This window comes from Rhea americana, unplaced genomic scaffold, assembly GCF_003343005.1.
Source record: "Rhea americana isolate MKP2758 unplaced genomic scaffold, rheAme1 scaffold_77, whole genome shotgun sequence".
Classification (NCBI taxonomy): Eukaryota; Metazoa; Chordata; class Aves; order Rheiformes; family Rheidae; genus Rhea; species Rhea americana.
In genome coordinates, this window is record NW_028186945.1 from 323939 (window position 1) to 348074 (window position 24136).

General features: G+C 38.5%; 1 protein-coding gene across 6 annotated transcripts in view; it reads left to right on the forward strand.

Moving 5' to 3' along the window:
• The window catches only part of THRB (thyroid hormone receptor beta), a 172487-nt gene that overhangs the window by 134136 nt on the left and 14215 nt on the right, over positions 1-24136 (forward strand). For all 6 annotated transcript variants that reach the window (XM_085322347.1, XM_085322348.1, XM_085322350.1 and 3 more), the window contains 3 exons: positions 17317-17417; positions 21430-21577; positions 22821-23026. In XM_085322347.1, the coding sequence (XP_085178473.1) occupies positions 17317-17417; positions 21430-21577; positions 22821-23026 (455 nt within the window). The remainder of the gene's footprint in view (positions 1-17316; positions 17418-21429; positions 21578-22820; positions 23027-24136) is intronic.

A 24136-nucleotide genomic window follows, 5' to 3' on the forward strand; every position in this document is an offset into this window, starting at 1 on the left:
YACATTAGTACTCTGCTCAGAAGCTGTTACAGTTTTCAGTGTTTTGTCTTTRTAATGCCAAGAGATATGGACTATCTGGAATGCTTGGCATATTATGTGGTCTGAGTTATGAAAATGCAGATTTGCGTTCTTCTTGAAGATCAGTGATCTAATAATGTTTTTCCCCATAGCTTTCGTGAGAAGTGGCAGACAGAATACTTGTAAAGAAAAAGAAACTATAAATAGGAAAAATAACAATTATTTTGTAACATGTAAAAATACGAGTGTACACAATTGCTAGAATTTAGAAAGGTAGGTTTAATCCTTGCAACTGCATGTTCAAATGTGCAAAAATGTTTTTGACCAAGCACTGTAGTATTTTCACCGTCTATGTGCATAAACACAATCAGCATAAAATCCTTCCGTTTAGTCCTTCAGGAACTTCACTCTGCCCTGTGTAATCTGAATACTCTGTAATATCTCCCACAAATTGCAGCACCTTTTAAAAGCAGAACGTAGTAGAATGCCTTGTCTGCAACATTGCCATAACCAAKGCCACAGACCAGAGGTGCACAATTTAGGAACAGTTAGGAGAATGTAACTCTTCTCGGTAATATAGCATTTGCACAGTTGCACAAGGAGCAGGTAGACACAGCAGGGGTAGRTTGTGCAGAGTAACACTACTTTCAGGTGTGTCAGTGAACCAGGTTGTTGGGGATATTGTGTCGAGAGGATCGTCCAAATAGGAATGCTGCTTTTTTTAAAAAATCTCTGTTGGTTAATTCTTTWTTTTAATCAAGTCACAAGAGAAGTGCAACTTTGTGGGGTGTTAGGTTGTTTTCAGTCAAAAGTTTAACTGGAGATTTTAAAACATGAGTCCAGAAAGAGGTGTAGGTGCAGTTAGAAAGCATTCTCCCTGCAGAAGTCTAGTTTCAAGCATTCATGGCCTGACTGCAGTTCTGTTGCACTCACTGCTGATCTACACTGAAGTGGGTATTTCAAAATCTTTGGGGGGAGCTCAGAACTCATGTTTAGCAAATACCTCYGTTCTTATAAAACAATATACTGGAACCGCAGTGAAGGATGCAGCCTTTGGATCCCCTTCTRCCTTCATATCAAAAGTTTCTGTTTTATCACTGGCCTGTTTGTCCACACCTGAAGTTCTATTTTGCAGGGATTCATTTCTACGTGTTAGCACAGGCAGGTACTTGTGAACCACTGAAATTTCAAATGTGATACTGTGGTGCTGAAAGCAATGAAAGCTCAACGTGGCATGATTCAAAGACTCCAATATTCAAGTCAGAATACAAGATTGAAACAAAAATTACGTATATTATTTTCTAGTCCAGTTTTGGACTTCAGGTAAAGACCTCATCTGACTGTCTTTTACCAGATGGTTTAATTTACAGGAAAGGGACCTGCAGGATTGGACTCTTGAGAGATCCACTGAAAATGTGCTTGGATTATTTCAGTTTTAATAATGATGTTAAATCTTTGCAGTGTTTTTTGAACTGATTTGTTTCCAAGGGAACAACAATCTGCAGTGCTATAAACCTCTTTTGATGTTGGTGCATTACAGATGAGGAAACCTCATTCCCTGGCAGTGTTTATCATTCATTTTTTGTCAGAAAAGGCTCTCATCCACTTTACTTTCTCATTCTCCCCAGTTTCCTGTAATTTAATTTCCTTGTAACATTACAGCAATTTGGAGAAAAGTAGCATATATAACATATTTCTAAGCATTATTGACATAGCATTGGAAACAAACAGTTTTTGAGGAATTGATCTTAGAACTGGAAGAAATTCACAAGCAATCCCTTATCATGATATCATCTCTGCTGGTGCCATGCTGGCGGTGACTGCTGTGTCTATGAACATCCTCAATTCTGTTTAGTTCTTGGATAATGAAAGTAAATAAAATAAGTGGGAAAAAGAACCAGAGCATGGAAAATTCTTAGAAATTTTGCCTCATCTGGCAAAGCAAATCYACAAGGGGAGAAAAGATCTGCTGAAAATTTCCCCCTTGGTTCCCAAAAGCTGTTCTGGGCGGTGCTTAGCACCCCGTGCTCGAAGCGGCCAAGCACTTTCTAGGGTGGCTCAGTGCTGCGCGGAGAAGGGCTATAGCCAATAGACGTGGCCTCCTGCAAGGTTGGGGTCCGCTCTCGTTTCAAGCCCTCACTCTAGAGAGCAGCCTGTTCATTGGGGAGAGCAGCTTGCAAGATATTCTTCATCAAATAGGCAATGTCATGTCTTTGTCATGTACTGCGTCAACCTTCTCCAAAATTGACCCCAGGATGCATCTACCACGGTGAATTTAGAGTCCTCTYATTGCTCACAGTTGCCTCTCCAGCACTGGTGTCACCCTAGAGACTGATGTAGACTAAACTAGCTATTTTACMCAAAGGTCATGTGTTCCTTTTTATTCTTCAATAAAAAAGGTTCTTAAACAAAAYAAAAACTGTAATGTGCCAGGCAATTGTGATCTGAAAGACAGGTTTCTTGGAGGAGACCACCTCCTGGTAAAAGTATGTGGGTGTTCTGCTCTGCTAACCTGTAAAATATAGCCTCACCTTTATGCAATATCTCACATAAATTCCTGTTAGCTGCGGTGGAGATCATTTGGTAGTAAATGAAAATTCCACATATTGCACGTGTAGCATGTTTTCTTTCTGGGGAGTTTGGAGAATTAAAATCAGCAGGTTACAGTTTTGTAGGTATTGCATTTGTATGTACTACAGTATTACCGACCAGTCACATAAACAGGTAGGATTTGGGGGGTTCTGTGTAAACAAGCATTGCAAAGTTTCTTAGGTTCAAATGTTACTTTCACAGAGGTGAGCATAAGTGATAAAGTGTAACATTAATTTAAAATATTTGCAAACTTATCAATCTTAAACAGAGAATGCACTTTTTTTTTTTCTAAAGCATTTCTGGCAAATATTTGTCAATACTTTCTGACGTGTTGTTAGTTTGTTATTTTTTTTTTATAGTTGGGTTTTTATTCTCTTGGAAAATAAAGCAGGCTTTTTTTCTCTGCATATATGAATAAATGTAACTGATAAAAAGGTAGTGCACAAGCAAATTGCCATACTTACAAAGGTTCTCAATAAGTGAACAGTTACCTTGAGACATGGGCATGATTTTTATGAAGTGCTGAGCATCTGTTCTTGAAAAATCAGATCTTGCCTAAGACATGCTTTTTATCTCAGACCAAACTGCTGTTTCGAAAATCTAGATCATAGACTTGAACTAAAATGAAAATTAACTTTTAATATGTGCTTTATCACAATATATTTCACAATGCTATTGGYTGAGTAAGATCTCTGGTAAAAGCAGAACTGAGAATGAAGGTTCATTTGTGTTTTACCTCTGGGATTTCAGTAAAACACCTACTGCTCTTAATGGAGTAAAAGTTGTTACTTTAAATGAATGATGAGTGTTACCACAGTAAGTTCATTCTGGAAGTAACTTCATTGACTTCACTAGAACTGATCTCAACAGAGATCATTTTGACTTAAAAATRCATTATTATTTTGTGAGGCAAGTTAATAAGAGTGTGTTTTAAAGATGCTTCTTTTATAGTTAGGAAAACAAAATAAAAATAATCTAAGAGTAAAATACAGCTTCTTCTGATCCTCAAAGCAGTTACCCTGATAACTCTTAACCTATGTGTTACGTACTAACTGTCAGTGCTCATTATTTAAAAATGTTAGTTATGGTTGTGCATTGGAAAAAAGGGAGAGCACTTATTTTGGGACTCTTTAGAATAGTTTGAAACATTCAGTAATACCAGCTGGTGAGAAATACGTACATGTTCAATGCTGATTCTTATGTGTTTCAAAGACGTTAGAAGACCATTTGAGTTTTGTTCAGCTAGGTTGCTAGAGGTATCCTTAAAAGCGTAGACAAAAAGGGGCCAACATACAGGTAATTTTTGGCAATTATATATATTGTTTAAAATCAGTGAAAGAACAAAATKTAGACCTCATTATTAAATCAATAAGTCTGCTTTCTAATAAGAAGAACAGACTTTAAAGAGTGATACCATCTTGTTACTGATTTCACAAGAGTTTTATCATATTTATACTGTACTGCAAAGAAAATGTATGTCAGCTAGTAAAAAAAAAAGAAAGGCAGCTAGTATAATGCTAAAAAATCCTTTTGGAAAAAAAAAAGAATGCATGGTCAAACATGATATATGAACATTGTTAATGTTTGGGGTGTGTTAAGCAATTACAAAAATYGTATGGCATTGAAAGGTACATAGCTTATATGTGAACCAAACTAAGCAAGAAAACCTCCTTASTGTGCTCAGATTGTTGTTGCAAAAAATACTTTTCTAGAAGTACTTCATTTATGAAAGATAAAAGATCATGAAACAAAAYAGTAAAACAATTAGCTTATTGATTACATTTAAGCAGTGTCCTTTTTGCTGATTAAATCAAATTATTTTGAAGTTTCCCACCTGTTGAACTAAATAGAAATTATCTTCCCAAATCACTGAAGTTTAAAAAAGCTGCTTTCCCGTAAATGCATTAAGAGGCAGTAGAGAGGATTGTGTATGTGTGGAAGACTGGGGAGATTCATGCATGTAATTCTGTAAAACAAAATCAATAAAGCTGATGACAGATTAAGTTGCCAAATTTTGTAAAACTAGACTACTGTTTGGGTCATCAAGACAGCGCTATTGGATTTTCTATGGTTTAATGCTGAAAAACAGGATTATTGATTTTAGGATTTTCAGCGTATCCCCTCTGGGAGTTCTTAAGCAGTCTTTATAATGCTTCACACTTAAGTTGACAACTACAGTGACATAACTGTGTCCTCGCCTTAGTAATCATTTTCTAATCATATTGCAAAAGGCTGGAAATGGTTTATAAAACGATTATTGCAGACAAACGGTGGAACAGGAGGGTTGTCGGGACGCCGCTCCTTTGTCTGGTGGCCATTGCTACCTGCCTGCCATCTTCCCTTGGAATTAACTTASAGAAACAGATTAAGACCTTTGACTGTCATAAATCTGCTTCCCAATATGTTTGACTGGCAGGGGAGTTCACAAGCCATCCTGATATAAATAGGATTTTAGCACATCAGGTGCTGCTCCGAAGTGAAACGGGCTGTTTTGCAGTCGACTTTGTTGGTGTTGTATATTCATTGCTCCTTTCCCGTTCCATGTGTATGCCTGCCTGTGTGTGCATGCGTGTGTGTGTGTGTGTGTGCGCGCGTAAAGTAGGAGCCGAGATAGGGTAACAAAATGAACTACTGTATGCAAGAAATATATGAAGTGCACCCAGCTGCTGGGAGCAATTGCTACATGCAGTCCACTGATTATTGCACATATATCGAAGATAATCAGGGTTACAGCAGTTGTGATGCTCAGGTCCTGCACAGTAACAACATATATATGGAACAGGCCTGGGCGGTGAATCAGCCTTATACCTGTAGTTACCCTGGAAACGTGTTTAAAAGCGAGTACTCTGACATGGACATGGCCCTGAATCAGTACAACCAACCTGAATATTTCACCGAAGAAAAACCTACTTTTTCTCAAGTGCAGTCGCCATCGTACTCTCAGAAGAAAGGTAGGGGCAATTTATTTAAATACCAAAAAAAAAATCTATGTTTTTGTTTTTGTTTTGCTTTAAACTTACAGTTGCATCAGTTGGCTCAGATACATCTTTGAATGTGAAGGCTGCCTGTTCAAAATTGAAAGCAGCAGTAACATAGGTTGCTAGGTGATTGTAAGGTTTTCTGTGAACGATGAGGATTTCCAAGCACTTTTTCKTAATCCGTAAAAGACATTTGGAAATATATTGCTTGTTTTCTGCTTTGTGTGGCTATTAAGTTCGTTTGCTGTACATCTAGATAAGAAAGTTTCTCTTCTGAAATGTCGTCAGTATGTATTCTTCAGCTTTTCGTCTGTGTTTTCTACTTAYGTACAAACAATTTGTGTGAGTCCTCATTATCACTAAATGTGAATTCTCTTTACTCAGTAACTCAGTCTCAGGCAAATATTTTGGAAATAGAACTGCAATTATGTATGCGAAAATAATTATGTTTAATAGAGTTACTCTCTTTTAAATGAAAACTGTGTCATTTCTGATTATGCAGAGCAAAAAATGACATTCAAGAATACAGCTATGCAATAAAGGCTTCTCTGCATCCAGAAAGTTGATCTAATCGCTATGTTTGTGAGAGCTAATTAGAGTGTAGTATCTGGTCCCTTAGAATTAACTCATTGTTTGTTTTCAGAATTTCTTCCTCTGCTTTCAAGTAAGCAATGCAGGTATCACTTCTCAAAAAGAGCCTAAAATGCTAACAACCGCTTGAAAATGTTTTCAGTGTTACTTGTTCTGAAGTCAGACAAGCAAACTGGTGCATGTAGAGTATATATTCTCCGTAAAGGTGTATTCCTTTAGAGTCASTTACGTAAAGAACAAAAATACAGAGTCTGTTGTACCAATATAATTTCCTTTTTCTATTAAGAYCAAATTTACAGTATGAAGCTATTCAGAAACAAAATGATTCTGATTTAACTAGCTAGAAAGAGAGCGACACTTTTTACTATTTTTAAAGTGGCTTTGTGGTCACAAGTAGCCTGTTTAATCATATTAATAACATGGAAAACTGAAATGTTTTCCTTTGTGCAGGAAATGTTAATTAGCACCTGATGCAATAAAACTAAGTGTTCAGTAGAAAGTATCTTGATTTTATACTTTGAACAGTACTTCATAATAAAGGAAATATTAGAAAACTAGTCCTGCTCTAGGAAGCTATAGAGAATATGATTAAGTTGTAGACTAAATGTAGTAGAGCATAATGTGCATTTTTGTATTTTGTAGCATTCCAAAGTCTTTTTTAGGCTAATTTTATACTACTGCATTTTAACCAATAAACTTGTAACTCTTCGTAGACTTTTCCCATGTGTCATTTTGATAAAAAAGTGCTACACAGGATTAACTTAAAGAAGATAGAGACCTGCTGTTGCAAACTCTGTGAAGGAATATATATTTCATAATTTGGAGTGATCTTAAATGATAATTACTGTGCTTAGGGCAGAGCTTTAAATGAGTTATTTCAGTATTCGGACATCTGATACATTTAATGTTCTGCTTACAGTTTTTGACTTGTTTTGTTGAAAGAATACAGGGTTATTTTAAAAAATTACTTGTCTGCTCCTGTTTTCTACCACCTTAGTTTCACTTAAAATTAGCAGAGAGTTTTGTTGGAAGCAGTTGCTTGAGCTCGCGTTTAATTGATCATTCACAGAGACTGAGCAAGGTTCTTTCGTCGTCTTTGCAGCCATTATTACTGTGATAATCAATAAAAAGTTGCGTTCCTTCTGTCAAACCTCTGCAAGTGCTGACTTTGTTAGGCAGAATAAATCTAAACAGTGTAGGACATGTGCATCTTTTCTCTCTCTCTCTCTCTTTTTTTTAATTTCCATCTTTAACCAAGCTATCATAAAACTAACGAGTTTTTTAATCCTGTCCCAAGAACAGAAGGCACTATACAGGGCATGTGTGCCTGTATTGATCCAGAATTGATTTGGGGGAGGAAGAGGGAGTTTGTTAGAGAAGCCTTGGTAATAGCCCATTAGAGCAAAATTAAGTCCCTGAGCAGGTGTCCGTGAGGGGTCTTGATTGCTGCAGTTGGTATTTCTGTTAGTCCCCTGAAACTTGTAATAATCTCAATACCATTCATGCTGTTCAAATCAGATTGTACTTTACAGTAACACATGGAGGTTCTTCATGTCAAAACTTCTGCTWCTTTCTAAATGGTCAAAATCTTCTTTAGTTTCCCTGCCGGGAAGATAAAAACATCATTTTATATACTGAGAAAAGCTAATGTTAATGAAGGGTAATTTAATTACTTCTGTGTCTGTATGTGACTTTGAGTGAATTAAGGGAATAACGAGAACCAGAGACCCAGACGGTGTGAGTGTTGCTAAAGGGAAAAAATCAATACTTAGAAAATATAGCCAGTTTTTCAAAAATATAAGAAAGTACTTAAGCTACTGCAGATATAACTGTACATTAAAAACTATTATTTCCTGATTTTCAGTTACAAATTCTGATGAGACTTGAATATTAATGGAAGATCTATGCTCCAGAAAAGCAGAGATGGAAGTGTGATTTTAGTTTTGCATCTTACTGTTCATCTTCTGTGCTGTACTATGCACTATTAAAAGACAGGAGTGCAACGTTTGTACAAGATCTTATTTTTTATGAAGGAGGTATCTCTGGATCCTGTTAAAAAATCGACAGCCGGGTATACTTTGTCTTCTGTATTGGGCGGAACAGGGCTGATGGTCCTGAGAAGGGGGTACTCTTCCCAGGTGTGTCCCAGAGAGCTTGCGCCTGGGTTTTTTCCCCACGCTGCCTCGTGGTCAGCTCGCAGKGGGGTGCGCTGGAAGGATGCTGCTCCTTTGGAGGAGCCCATGCCCCATTCGCCTTRCATAGATGCTGAGTGCTGGACAAAAGTGTCCTTCTGTCTCCTTGAGCTGTCACTATGGGGAGGAAGAGTACCCAGGGACACTGCAGCCCAGAAGCTATGGAAGACATAGTTATGGAGGTCCAGAAGCCTTGGTATCCCTCTACTGGATACGTGTGCAGTGTTGTGGCCGTTTGGACGACATAGGAAGTAGGTCTGTGAAATGAGAACTTTGGTTGGAGGCCACTTCCCTTTGTACAGTCGTTGCATGGACAGAGTTAACTGTGAAATGTCCACTAATGTTCATGAAATTAGGCTCTGCGTTCAGGCTCTGTGGAGGGGGACCTCCCAAAGGAAGTAAAAGCTGCTCCCAGAAGTAAGAGTTTGCAGGTTTCCTGAGTCGATACTGCTACAGCAATGCAAGATACTCAAACCTGTTTATCTCTTTTTTTCCCCAGATTTAAGGTGAGGTTATGTTTTTAAGGGCCCTTGGTATGGTAGGTGAATGGAACTTTGAAACATTGTTATTATTATTATTGTAATTGTAATTATTATTTCCTCTTATATTTTCTCAGGCAATTTACATGCAGCTAAGAATACATAGTGTGTAACTGCTAAGGCATGCTAGTGCATTAGTCCAAATTGAGTTCTCAGCAGTGTGAAAACATTGTTTTCTGAATAGCTAAGAAAATACAACATGGAGGTAATGTCAAAATGTCTTCTTACTAGAGCAGTGAGTGTAAATTGAGAATATACTCAATTTACACAGGAGACTGATTATTTGTCATCTTTGACCTTTGCAGAAGTGTAGCTCCCAGTAAGGTAACAGCTACCTTTTGTCTTAAAAAATGATTAATTTTTGTAGAAAGTGCTTTTGACTACCCATTTAAGGAGACAACTGTAATCAGAAAATTGGCATCATCTTATTCAGCAAATCAATATGCGTTTGGATATTTGTAATCATTTTAAATAGAAATTTTGTCAGTGGAAAAAGTGTTTTCAGCTCCTTCACTGTGGCCGTTGTAGAACCAAATGAAGGATGGGAGAGTAAGACTTAGATTTCTAAGAGAGTAAGTTACTTGTGATACTAAGGCATATTCTCTGAAAACATTTAAACACATTACAAATGTTATGTCCAAAAAGCAGAATCCTTGATATTGGACTTGAATGAATGAGAAAAATCACATGGTCTGACTCTTGAAGATTGCCTACAGTAGTGCATTTTGTGCCTAGAGCAAGTAATGGATGAARTACACTGGTGATCACAGCAGTTTAAATGATATTGCAGGTTGGACTAAAATGTTTTCAGGAACATTTGTGCCAAATGCACCACCACAGTAAGGATTCTGACACATCCCAAGGATTTTGGGTTAACTCGGAAAAGTCAGAGTTGGGAAACCAGCTCTAAAAAGTGTCCCAAATCCTGTATTTGCAGAATCTCTTGCCAAATTTTAGTAATTCTATAAATCGAAGAAAGTCAAATATCAGAACTGTGGACAAGTAGTCAGCTAACAAGAAATGTGTGAATCTATTTAACAGCATTCTGCATGCTTCCAGACTCAATGGGTAAAAAAAAAYTCTAGGAGCAATTTAAAGCAGGTTGGGAACAAGTATCAGTGGATCATCCCAGCCTTTGAGATTAATATTGWTCATAAAACTTACGTCTCCCATCCCTGTTTTTGTACTGGAAAGATTTATTRCTAAAAGATGAAATTACTGTCCTAATGTTGTAAAATCAGTGSCAAAGGAACAAGAATGGAGTATACTTTTTCTGATTCAGCTCTGTGCTTTGTGCAATAAAGCACTATTTAAACTTTTTTRCTATGTATTTTTAAATAAATGTATCAAGGGTAATATATGGATGACTCTTGAAATTTTTTATAATTTGCAATGAGTTACRGTGTGTTTATTAAATCAGTAGAACAACAGTATGAATTTTCAGTTCTAATACAATTCAGAATTCTCAAAATAGTAGTTAATTTTTTTTTATTTCGTATCTCCATGTATAGCAAACAGTGCTAGCCTACTGATTAAGTCCTAAACTCTTATTTTATTGAGATCTGTAGTCAGGCAAACCATCCAAGATRGGGGAAAGAAGGATTTCAGGATATACATTACCCTGTGCCAAAGCATAATAAAAGTGCGCCAAAATACTGAATAATGGTCTTAAAACACAAGTGTTGCTATGGAATAGCAAAAATGCCTTTTTCTGCTTGCAATAAGTCTTAAGTTGTATCAGAACTAAGCTGGTACATAGACTTTTTTTTTGAGTCCATGTCACACACACTGCTGTTCTGTAGTAAAATACAGTTTAGGTCCCAGAATTTTTTAAGGTGTGGTTTAATCCCTAAGCTAATATTACAGTGTCTGATACAGTCACGCTGGTCTGGGTACATAACATCCCTGCAACAGTACTTTACAATAACATAACCGCAATTTGTTCTTCAGTTTCCTCAAAGTTTCTTCTTTAAATGTGTGCCAGGTACAGAATGAAAAACAGTATCGTTTTTCAGGAAAACATTTGCTTGTGAGTTTCTGGGTACTTTTTGTGTAGGGCTGAAAGCACGCAATGGAGAGGAGGGAATTTGGGAAGGGCCAGCGTGGCCACTTCACAAGACAGCCTTTAAAAGGCACCGTCCCTTGCAACTGCAGCACAGCCTGTGTGCACAACAGGCAGTTGACCTAAAGAAAAGGGGCAGCAGGGACAGCGACGCACCACTTTTCATCCTGCACCTTTGAAGAGGAATGTRATTTCTTAAGAGACGTGGATGATCAAGCCTCTTGAGTCTTGCAGGTTTTGAGGAGATGGATTTACTGAGATATCTRAATTGTTTTCATTTAGTTTTTGTTGGGCCTTCTTGGGGAGGAGGGGGATGAATAGCAACTGATTATCTCTTTTGTGTCCCTCCAGTCTGTTGYGCTGTCTGGGATCACATATACTGCTTTAAGGTGTCAGTCCTACACATGCTAATTTGAGGATGTGGCATACAGCACTAATGAAACAGGCTGCCTCAGATCGGTTAGTAGATCTCATTTGGTCCACGTGGCTGCTGAGACATATTCACTGTGCATTTTCCTTTACAAAAGGATTGCTTTTAGCCATACCTCTACAAAGAGTGTTAAAGAGTTAAAGTATAAAAGCTGTTGTGGTTCACCATCAGGATGGGTTATAATGGATTATACACCATAGTCTTCTAGGATGGGGGCAAGTGGTCCTGCTGACTACTTAGCCTTGCCAAGACAGTCAGATTAGACAGACTGGCAGGTGGGAGTCTGGAGAACTAGGGAGTTACCTCRGACCACCGGGGCAACACCAGGCGTGCTGAGGGCAAGGTCACTTCTTGGCGCTCCCCATTCAAAGCAAAGGTTGGGAGTGGGTATCAAGATGAACAAGGTCAAGTCATACCTGAGCGATAAACATTTAGCTGTGAGGATCATACTGCATGCACCAAATGATAGTCCCAGAGGATGACAGACCAGAGCGCACATGGGCTCAAACCCAGTTCAGTGGGGTCAGTGTTGCTTTTGAATGTTTCCTGTTAACTAGTTACTTAGTAGTTTCTGACCAAAAAATACAGGATGAGGTATCAACATCAGGACTAGGAGCTCACCCAATGTTTCTGTGGAATTTGYCATCAGATATTCTTTAGAACTAGAGCACCCAGGTTACTCTATCCAGACAGCCTCTGCTTCTTTCAGTAGGAGCTTGTATTTTTGGTCCAGAATTGTTAAACACCCAAGATGTAAAAGTACTTGAGTCTATGACTCCTCCATTCCCCCCCCTCCCTTCTCCCCCCCCCGCCCCGAGCTGCAGAGAGTGAGAGAAGAGATCTGTTTCTCTGCTTCTTCCTCAAATTCAGCTCTTTAAGCCTCTCTTTGCTCTGACAAAATGCAGCACATACCTCCAATGCCATCCATGACTTCTCCAAGAGTCTGCATCATGCTATTCACAGCTTCCATGCTGGCACCACATTTAGCAAAGTACCACTGAATTTCTCTCTACTACTACTATTGGTTCAAACACTGAACAGTAGTAAAAATTGCTTATCTGCAAGTCTGGAAGCCAAAATTGTWCTGAATTAAGCACGGCTTAGGTTGGAGAGTTGCAACAATTAGAAAATACTTACTTATAGAGAAGTTAAAATTTGCAAGAACTGAATGTGGGTCCCATTATTCCTCTTGGCCTGATACTTGTTTGCCTGAAGCATGTATCTTTTTAAAACTCTGCTGAAGGTCCATTTTTTCTACTTCCTAGCAGTTTCTGACCCCGTTAGCTGCTGGAAGGTGACTTAAAAATGAGCAAAAGTGTGAATATCGTTCCCAGATTTTTAATAGAAAGCTAAAATGTTTATTGCACACTTTTATTGACAGTGATTTCTTGGGATAAGATTTTTCTATCCATGTTTCCTGTTGAATCAGTGAAGGACTTCTCAATATGTGTCTACTTTGTGATGTGGGCATGATCCTCCAAAAGTAATGAACATCATATTTCACATTTAAGTAATTTAAAAATATATCACTTAATACTTCTGATATAGTAAAATTGGGAACATGGTGGCATTGAGAGATGACAATTTAATTTCTGACTAGGACTGCCTACAGGAGATTTGTCTTCYGTGCCAGTTTGGAAACTGTTTTCTGGGTTGAATGAAGTCAGGAAACCCCAAGAGGTATACAGACAGCTATGGTCACGTGCGCAGTCTACTGTCTATATTTAAGGAGGCAGTTTAAACAAGTGGTCTCCTGCGCCTCCAGTAGAACAAAGCTGCCATTACATGAGCAGTGCTAAACAGATTATGTACTTAATGAAATATCAAGGCATTTAATTCAAAAGTAACTCCTGAGGAAGCAAGCAAGGGCTACTGAATTTTAGAGGATAGGCTCTACACTATGCTAAGGCTGTGTTTCATAATGCCAGCAATAACAAGAAGCCCTTAATCTTTATGAGAAATTCAGTGGAAGATTCTGCTTCCCTTTGCTGCTTCTGCTGCCTCCTGCATCAGCTGTGTGAGGCAAGTGTGAGCAAGAGGGGGGCAGGACAGAGATAACCGCCACCGCTAATCCTCCCSTGGCAGAAAGTCCATTAGGAGCCAGTGATGTAAATTGGAGTAGAAACCTTGCTGTCTCTCCTCCCCCAAGGTCACAGAACCAGCTCCACATGCCCACCAAACTTTGTGCAAGCTCATCTTGCTCGTAATGGAGAAACACAACCYAAATGTCAGTCTGATCTTTTGCCATATCCTAAATCGGTATCATATGTCAATAAGATCTCYGCCAGTTCCCTCACTCACCTTTCAGATTTCAGGAGTATTAGCAAAGCTGAGACACAGGCGTCTGGGCATGCCTTCGGAGTGCTCCTGCTTCCCAGAGTTATGTAAGGGCGTATTTGTGCCTATCTAATTTTAGGTCCTCTTCATTATACACTGGACATCTAAAATTGASAGTACAAGTACTTCTTGCCATCTTTCTTCTTTACCTATTCCTAATCCACTCATCAACCCCCAGAAAGCCCATGAAATTTAACCTCAATTAATTTCAAATATTTTCTCTTTGATTTGGCCATTCCTTTCTGGAAAACCTCTGGCAAGTGTAGTTCTACAAAAGCAATTTAATTAAGCTGCCAGCTACTGAGCTGCCCCTCTGAGGTGTTAGTCRCTGGAAGATGATGTTTATCCACACTGTAGCTTCCTCCAACTACTTCACACCACACAAGGGCTTAATACTGGTTGTTCTCCGTGCGACTATGGTGTGCCACATCTCTGGGCTGTCCTGTACCTTKCTGCTCTGAGTGTTGCACGAATACCACAAGCTTGGTGACGAGTTTAACACACTGAGCTACAGATGGGCTCAGCAAGCCAAGACAAGAGATAATGCTGCAGCCAGCCACCTCCAAGGGATTCACCTTCACCCTACACCTGGTAATTGCCCACAGTCGCCTGATTTGGTAGGAATCTACCCTGCTAAAGCTGCACTGTCTTGAGGGAGGGGTTAAACAAGTAAGTCAGAGGCCCTTCAAAACATGGGCATATAAGTCAGTTATCATGCTGCTCATTTCCTCCTTTTCTGATTGGAGAGAACTTACTGTTTTCTCTCAGCTCAGGTCCTGTGCAGCAAGGTCTCGAATCAGTTCAGCATCAAAGGGCAACCTACACTTTTGTGAATAAATCCCATCAACAATTTCATACCTCAGGGTTTCACCTCTCATGGTTGGGATGGAAGACGAAGAAATATAATTTGTAAGCAAAATTAATTTTGCAAAGCCATCTTTTTAGTACGGTGATGTACTAACACTTTAACAGAGCTCTGGGAGCTGTTTGTGCCTCCCAGTTAGGTGTAGAAAGGGTTTTTTTCTTTCTCTGGGAGGAGAGTTAATTCGTAGTTATTTTGCATGTCATTTTATGGACCACCAGAAGATTACACAATTACTCTGTGCTTTTTGTCATGTGAAATGGGAAACTGAAAACATTTCCTGAATCAGCCCCTTTCTCCTAAACTAGCATGGCTTGGACAAAATAGGCATGGAGGAGAAATGGCCATTTGTCTGACATAAAAAGCCATCTGCAAAATACCCTTTGTATCTTTATGTATGACYTACCTCGCGTGGATCCCTGGGAAGGCAATGGAGCAAATAATTCTGGAAAAATTTTCCAAGCATATTATGAAAAAGTAGGTGATAAGGAGTATTTGGCATGGATTTACGAAGGGGAAACTGCCTTACCAACCTGATAGCCTTCTACGATGAGATGACTGGCTTGGAAGATGAGGGAAGAGCAGTGGATATTGTTTATCCTTGTCTTTTGATACTGTCTCCCATAACATCCTCTTTGGCAAACTGAGGAAGTAGGGCCTAGGTAAGTGGACAGTGAGGTGGACTGAAATCTCACTGAACTGCCCAGCTTGGAGGGTAGTGATCAGCAGCACAAGGTCCAACTGGAGACCAGTCACTAGTGTCCCCTATGGGTCAGTCCTGGGACCAGTACCATTAACCTCTTCAGCAATGACCTGGGTGAAGGGACAGAGTGCATCCACAGCAAGTTTACAGATGATGCACGACTGAGAGGAGTGGCTGCTAAACCAGAGGGCTGTGCTGCCATTCAGAGGATGGCTGGARAGATGGGCAGAGAGGAGCCTCATGAAGTTCAAGAAAGGGAAATGCAGAGTCCTGCACCTGGGGAAGAATAACCTCATGCRCCAGCACAGGCTGAGGGCTAACCAGGAGGAGAGCAGCTTTGCAGAGAAGGACCTGAGAACAGCAAGTTGGGCATAAGCCAGCAATATATCCTTGTGGCAAAGAAGGCCAACAGTATCCTGGGTTGCATTAGGAAGAGCATTGCCAGCAGGTGGAGGGAGGTGATCCCATCTCTTCAGCACTGGTCAGGCCACATCTGTAGTGCCATGTCCAGTGCTGGGCTCCCCAGTGCAAGGGACATGGACATACTGGAGCAGGTACAGCAAAGATGACAAGGATGGAATATCTCTCATACAAGGAGAGGTTGCAAGAGCTGGGACTGTTTGGCTCTAGAGAAGAAGGCTTGCAGGGGAAATCTCATCAATATGTATAAACACCTGATTGGGGGATGGCCACCACTCTCAGTGTGTCTGACACCCACTTAGTGACACCCACTGACAGAACAAGAGGCAAWGGACACAAACAGAAAYACAGGCGACTGTCTGAATCTAAGAAAAAGCTTTTTTTACTGTGAGGGTAGTTGAACCCTGGAACAGGTTGCCCAGAGAGGTTGTGGATTCTSCATCSTTGGAGATAYTCAAAACCCRACTGTACACAATCCTGGGAAACCTGCTCTAGGTGACGCTGYTTGAGCAGAGGGTTGGACAAGATGATCTTCATGGGTCCCTTCCAACCTCAACTGTTCAGTGATTCTGTGAAATATTTACTATATTTTAATAATCTCACTGGTTATGTAAATAGTTGCTCTTTCTACTGTTCCCTGGGGGAGAATCTGGGAATCTTTGTATTGCATCTTTACAGAGATAAAGAAAAGTTACTATAAAGTATATGTGAAGGTTATGTGTAATAACTCCTTTAATTCTAAATTGTCAGAATACTTTCTCTGAAAGCTTTATACTTTACTGTTTCCAACTTCTCTAGTTTAGAATTACCTTTTGGTTGCTATCAGAATTATGTTTTTTTGTTTCTCAAATTGAAAATATGTTTATTATATCGAAACAAATGTCGTTGTGGAAAGAGAACCAAGCATATCTGATGTTTTTCCTGAGTAATACTTGATTCCACTTGTTGGGTGCCTGCTAAACCACTTCAGAAGAGAAAATACCATTCTCACACATGCATGTACACACACACATACTTGAGTGCCCACGTATTTTGCCCTGAATTCAAGTTAAATGAAACGGTGCTGTGGAACACACCCAGGTAAGGTATGATCGATCCAGCTTTCGCTCTCTGTTGCTGATGCTTTGCAAACCACACCTGCAGAAGTGTTTTGAAGCAAACGAACTGTCAGTAAAGATTTCTTCCTAACAGGCCTCTGAGTCACTTTGCAAGCTGGAATCTCATCTTACTGTAGTATACAAGCATATGAGAGAAATGTACTGTATGTTTCACTGTTATTTATTTTTTTCACATCAAATCCTTTGAGGTAAAAATAAATACATTTATTTTTCTGAAATACTATTTTGTTCAGAAGAGAGTAATTGTATTCTGACTGGTCCTTTTTCACCGGTATATGCTGAAACAGTTTGAAAAATGGAAGGTAATGCAGAGTATGTTTAAATTTGTCTGTAACATCRTTTGCATGAACTTACTATTCAGGGAATTCAGCCAGTGGTTCTGTGAGTTCTGAAATGTGGGGCTGGTAGACCAGATCTGCAGTGGATTTAAATACGAAATTTAGTGTTTACATGCCACTTTCTTTTTCTTTCCAGGGTATATACCCAGTTACTTAGACAAGGATGAGCTCTGTGTAGTATGTGGGGACAAAGCCACCGGATATCATTATCGCTGCATCACTTGTGAAGGTTGCAAGGTAAATGGCCCGGTGGGGAAGTGGGAATTAGAAATAGCTCTCCAGCTCCTTCTCCATTTATACAGACTTGCTGAACTGCACTGTCAAATAAAACGAGGCAGATTAGAAGCGAATAAGAACATCCAGTACTGATGATAAGCCGTATTTAGCTATGCTGCTGATCTTCATATGCATAARGAATATAGTTGATTTTTTCAGTGTTTGCTTTGGAAAAGAAGACAAAAATACAGATTTCTTTTTTGTTATTCAGCTATTAGCTTTTAGTTTTCCATTTTTAAATGTTTCTTTGGCCACGTTCTCAGCCAGTGCACATCGGCGTTCTCCCAGCGTCTTCAGTGAAGCTGYTTATGCAATAGTTGAGATTCTGCCTGAGAATTTCTTGTGATTTCTGGTGTTGCTGTGCCTCTCTTAGTTACTGTAAAAAAACAAAAATAAAAATCCTCTCCACATGTTCATACAATAGTAACACACAGCACTTTAGAAAGCATTGACATCCGGTTAAAAAAACTTTCTTTAAATTATTTGACTTCTTAAACTTAAGCATATTGAAATGTACTTTCGCTCCTAAACTGGCTCTCCAAGCATGAAAAAAATCATGAAAAAATCAAAGAGATTTCTTTGAGCAAGTAAATAATAAACAAAAATTGACTAACATAGTCAAGCAAATCTTAAATGATTTCACTGCCATAAATTTCCCTGAATAGCCCAAGATCTTGTAAGAAAGCTATTCTTTCCTACAGGAGAAAAAAAAATTCTAAACAATTGGGACCACACATGTCATGGGACTAAGCCACAAAAGTCATATTCTGCTCATCTCCAAAGTCTGGAATATTTGAATCTGAGATTTTGGTTTTGGATTGGCTTTGAATCCCACATCATAGTCATGCTTACATTGAATTAGCTCCTTCAGTTGTACAGCATTGCCAAAAGTTAAATTTATGAGACAAAGACCTAAGTATCCTGTGTATAACAAGTTTGTGGTAAATTCATAATTTTTTATAGACATATGAGTGTATATTTTGCAGATGAGAAGCATTTATATATGTGGAAAATTCTGGAGCTGAACAAATGATTCTTACGTATTTGTATCGCATATACCAGACTGAATACAAAAAATGTATGARTATGACTTAATTCAGGTATGATGACAAGAAAGCAAAGCATTTTGAAATTACGCTTTCTCCCAAATAAACAGCTGCCCACCAAGTTTTGTGCTAAGATTTTTGTTAGTTATTATAAAAATAACAGCACATAAAATCTACTTATATCTTCAGATACAGTTCTTTTGTCTGATGTACAATTTGTTGTAATGCATAATGCAYAAGCAACTGAGCTAAAAATTTGCAATAAGTAAATAATTTCTTTCTCCTAGTTATAATTGGCTTCCAAACAGACTGTTTTGTTTGCTTTGTTGTTCTTYGTGCAAATGTATTCACTGTACAAGATGGTTTGACAGCTATTTTGTGTGGACACTTTMAACCTACTTTGGGATATTTGCATACACGTTTCAAGGTGTATGATTTATCTTCACAGTTATATGCAATCAGTTCTAGATAAGTTAGCATTTACTAGTTGCTTCCAAAAATTTGCTTTGGCAAGTGTTCTCATGAACAAAGCATCCTCACACATGATTTCTGAAAAATAAATAGTAAGGAATGTGAACACAATTAAAGAAACACTGAGCTGTGAGGTCACTGAAATATTTCTCCAAACTGTGCCTATTACATCTATTGCTACATAGATGCACAGTAAGGGAAGTTAAGAGAGGTTGCTTTACAAATGTGCTTGCTTTTATTGGTGAAACTTAGATTTTATACTTTCTTTGTGATTACATTTGCTTTCATTTTAGTTTGGAAATCCTATTTCCATATTTTGCTATGTGCACATGTGAAATTTCAAATGGAATAAAGGAGTCTGAATCACCTGTTAGAGGAATCAAATGTATCTCTATGCTTGACTGTGGCTGTGCATACCTATTTATGCATATGCAAACATGGACAGAACACAAAAAAATGAAGGTGGCATATAAATTTGTTTAAAGGCACAAATATTTAGGCTAAAATTAATAAATAGAGAAATGGATAATCTGTGATGAAGTGTTTGCACAAGTGTAGAGAAGACCCTCCTTATCACATGGTATCTAGAGATGTTCAAAATGTTTTTTACAAAAGGTTTCTGAGAAATTTAAAGAAGTGGGAGAATAAAATGTCTGGTCCCAACACAACAGGTGAAGAGTGTTACAGTAATAAGTGTCATGAAAAGTTTGGAAAACAGAAGTTCAGTACCACTTTATGAGATTGAGTAGAAATTTCTCCAGTTCTTGCCATAACAAGAGATTATCCCATGTTCCTAAGCATCTGGAACCACCTTTGACAGCTTCAGGGAGGAGAGAGACAGATCCTGTCTAGGATTTCATCTCAGGGATGAGAGTGGATCCAAATCCATTTGCTGAGCAAATGAGAATATGAGACCTGATCCAAACACCAGTAAGGACATCTAGCCTTTGACTTACTGGATTTGGGTTCAGGCCAACAGGTCCCAGTCTTGCAAAGACTGAAGACAAATGCTTTGTGCAACTCATCTTGAGTTTTCAGGTCTTTTTGTTRTTAAGGAAGAAAGAGTTGTACCACTAGCTCAAGCTGGATGTTTTAAGATAAAATTCTAATGAGGACAGTGCTCTTTACTGTTTTCACAGGAGTTAGGAAGTCAAGGTGAAAACGAACTATCTATATGTTTTAATTCATCATTCCATGTTAAGGGAAAATACACACAGTCTGCTATAAGATTTTTCCTCATGTTGTTTAATATGATTAAAAACACATCTCTTTTACTAGAGAAGACACATCTGAAGAGACTAAACATTAGGTAAAATCCTAATTCCCTTCAATTTCGCCATTGATTTTGTGGGAACTAAGGCCATTCACAGTGATCTTGGTAACATGAGCTGGGTCTCAGTGGGTTTGGTATGTCAGGATAGTCCCAAATTGCTTTGCTGAATGTGGATAGTCTCAAACGATGGTGAAATCTCAAACTAAAGTTCAATCTATAATTCTTTCTTTGCAGCCTGTCATGTTCACATTGCTGCGGTCATGAGAAATTGATTCAGCTCTCTCCAAATTCAGTGACAAAACGCATTTTGAAATGAGTACCAGGATTAAGTCCATAACTTTCAGAGAGAAGTTGTATCTAATTTCTTTAATTAAAGCCAGATCTGTGGGATGTATAAATCACTGACTTCAGTGGAGCCACATTAGCTTGCACGAGCTGAGGATCTGACCTCAGATCCTGTTGCAGTTGGCAGTGATATCTTTATTGGCGATGTTTGTTCTGAATATAAAGTTTTGGGGTAGGTAAATGTGGATGAATTCTTGTAAAAAATACAGATCATTCAAAAATTGTGGAATCTGTTTTGTAGTACCAAACGCAAAGACTAGGCAAATTGTGTTTGACTGCAAAATTCTCAGTGTTGCCTAGATTTGGTTGGTTGGTTGCCTGGTTATTCAGCTTTGATGGAAACAACAGAGGAGCACTGTTCATTTTTAATCCCTTCAAGTAGCACAGTTTACTTGCACACAGCATTTTTACTAATTGCAATAACAGAAACTGCCCTTTAAATAAAAGTATGCATATGTCTTTTATATCCCTTAAAATGACTGTAATTTAGAAGTGGGCCTGAAATAAACTCTCTAGTTCAAATACAAAAACAAAATTAAGACAAAACATAAGGCTGGAAGGACTTCAGGAAGACAAAGAGTCACTCCTGTACCTCAAGACAACATTTCTTATGCCTGTACTTATCTGTCTACATATTTTTAATTTTTCATGAGAAAATGTTTCATGAAACAGAAATACCATGCACTAGCAGACTGTTCTGTTCCTTTCCTCTTCAAGAGTTTCATGGAATAAAGTATTTTATCTTGCATATTTAGGTGCATTCATACCAAACCAAAGTGCCTCCCAGTTCAAAAAATTGCACAGTACTAATGCTTTCCAATTTATTTATTACACTTAGGGTTTTTTTAGAAGAACCATTCAGAAAAACCTCCATCCAACCTATTCTTGTAAATATGAAGGAAAATGTGTGATAGACAAAGTAACAAGGAACCAGTGCCAGGAATGTCGCTTCAAAAAATGTATCTTTGTTGGCATGGCAACAGATTGTAAGTATACGTTTCTCCTTTTTTTGTTTCTCTTTTTTTAGTTTGTTTGTTTGCTTAAAGGTGAAGGTTGTTTAAGTAGAGCAGAACTGCTAACGTTTTTCCGTTTTAGTAATTTGTACTTGGGAATTATGTTCATTGCATCAAATCACTTTCATAGAGCTGTGATCTCTTGTTTACACTTCACCAAACTGGACCTTTGCCTGGCCTTAAGAGCCTGTGCAACACCAAGAGTGTTCACTCTTAGGAGGAGAGGAGGGGGAAATGCATCTGGATGGACACTTTGCTTGAAAAAAACACATCTTGTTTAGAAAATTCTGGAGGATGTGAAATTGAATGTCGTTGTATGAGTCATCCTGCAGTTGTTTGTTTTATTTTTAGCCATGAAGAAGTTATCTACTGAAAAGAACTCGCGTTCTAAAGAACTAGAACATATGGCTGTAAGATTAACCCTTAGGGGTCTTCTTTTGCTGCCATTGCGCAGGGATTTACACTAATAACTTCAATTAGTGTAAATGGGAGAAACTCATGTAAATCCTCCTGTGCATTAATGTTAATGGTTGTTACCACAGTAATCCTCAGCAGAAAACTGAAAGGAARACAGAGCCAATAAAGAAAAACAACATAAAAACATTCTAGCTTAATATTTTGATTCAATAATTTAAGGTATTACAGCAGTTTCTGTATACAGGGGAACAGAAGAAAGAATACGATTTCATGTTAGCYGGGCTGAACTTCAGGAGAGGGAGTTGGGTAACTCGAGATGGTCAGTTCAACCCCCGCCCCATCCGACAAAGCAGACAGTGATTAGCCTCAGCTTTTTAGCACCTGTAGAGAGTAAGAAGTTGGTTTGAGTCTGATTCTGACCAGCACATATCAATACTGGAAAGGCACCTCTGAGGATAGCACATATGAATGTGCCAAAGGAGCTGTCATTGCCTTTTTCTCCATCCTCTAAAAGCTTTTCCATATTGGTTTTATTTCCTGTGAATAACCATCTAAAGCCAATGGTAGTATACATAATATTACAAGAAAGATAAGTCATTCTTTGCAATCCAAACTTTTGAGAAGACTGAAGTTTAGAGAGAGGAATAAGAGAACTGTCAACTCTGGGCTGTCCCAAAGTACTTCTTTACCAGTTATCTAAGGTGTTTGCAATCAGTTAGTGCTCCAGGCATAGAAAGGACCAAAGATCAGACAAGCCTAAGATCTTCCTGCCATTTCTGTATGCTTTTACCCCTGCTAGTGGTGTTGGATGACAGCAAGCGGTTGGCAAAGAGGAAGCTGATAGAAGAAAATCGCGAGAAGAGACGTCGGGAAGAGCTGCAGAAAACGATCGGACACAAACCAGAGCCAACAGATGAGGAATGGGAGCTGATCAAAATTGTTACTGAAGCACATGTGGCCACCAATGCACAAGGAAGCCACTGGAAGCAGAAGAGGAAATTTCTGGTAGGCGCAGTAGCCTTCTACGCTGTTCTCACTGTCATGTTATTTCCTTCAAAGTCCCTTTCTAAGGTGRCAACCCCAAAGAGGGTATATCTGCTGGTATGCCCATATAGGTGGGAAGTGGATGATTTCTACTGTTACTGCTTGCTTATTCTTGGCTGAACCTCAATATCTGATCAAACCATGTATTTCAAAAGATAAACAGCATGTTGCTGAGTTAAGGCTTAACCAGCTGGGCACCCTTAATGTGCTATGATAAGAAAAAAGAAAAATATTTTTCCTACWGATTAATAAGTATATTGGTCTGTAATACATCGTGTGTTTTTTTGTGTATGTATATATTCAGGGATAGCTGTTTTCATTAGGGACTAACATGCAGCATATTGAAAATGTTATAAAACAACAKCAAGTTTTAAATGGAAGCTGATATTTTTAAGTAATAACTTGTGCTTTTTGTTTTCTCATTCCAAAATGAGCACGTTTCTTAAAATTAATTTGACAAAGAGAAATTAATTTCAGTGAAAGCAGGATGATACATACACTATAGCACTGGGATGGTACTATAAGACTGAGGTTTTCTGCCTGTAACTAAGAATCAGAAAATATAGAGTGATATGTGATCCTAAGCCTTAGAAGAGGATTTATTTGATTTTTCTGAATTTACTTTTAAAGCAAATAAGTACAGAATACAAAAATGCCTAGGCAGCACAAAAGGCATTGGATACTGCATGTCAGGAATTCAAAGGGGTCTTTAACAGTCTCTCTGTACCAAACTGGATAGAGAATATTCTTTTTTTGCAAGCTTAGATTCCTGTTGCCTAACTCACAATGCTCTACCATTAAGTCTTGCTCTACCATTAAATTACTAAGAGAAATTTTATATTCAAACCAGCTGATCCYTTTTATAATATTTTGCTAATTCCAGTGGCAGAGCTCGTATTTTTGAATGTATGGTCACTTGTTTATATTAGCATGCCAGGAGGGAAAACACAGCCAGTGGTTGCCAGCAAGAAGTAACAGAGAATTTTTCCAGTCTTGCTGCATAGCAAGGAATCCTTCGTTGCTTTTAACAGGCCAAAAGCCTGAAACTTGTTCTTTAACATCAGCTGAAGT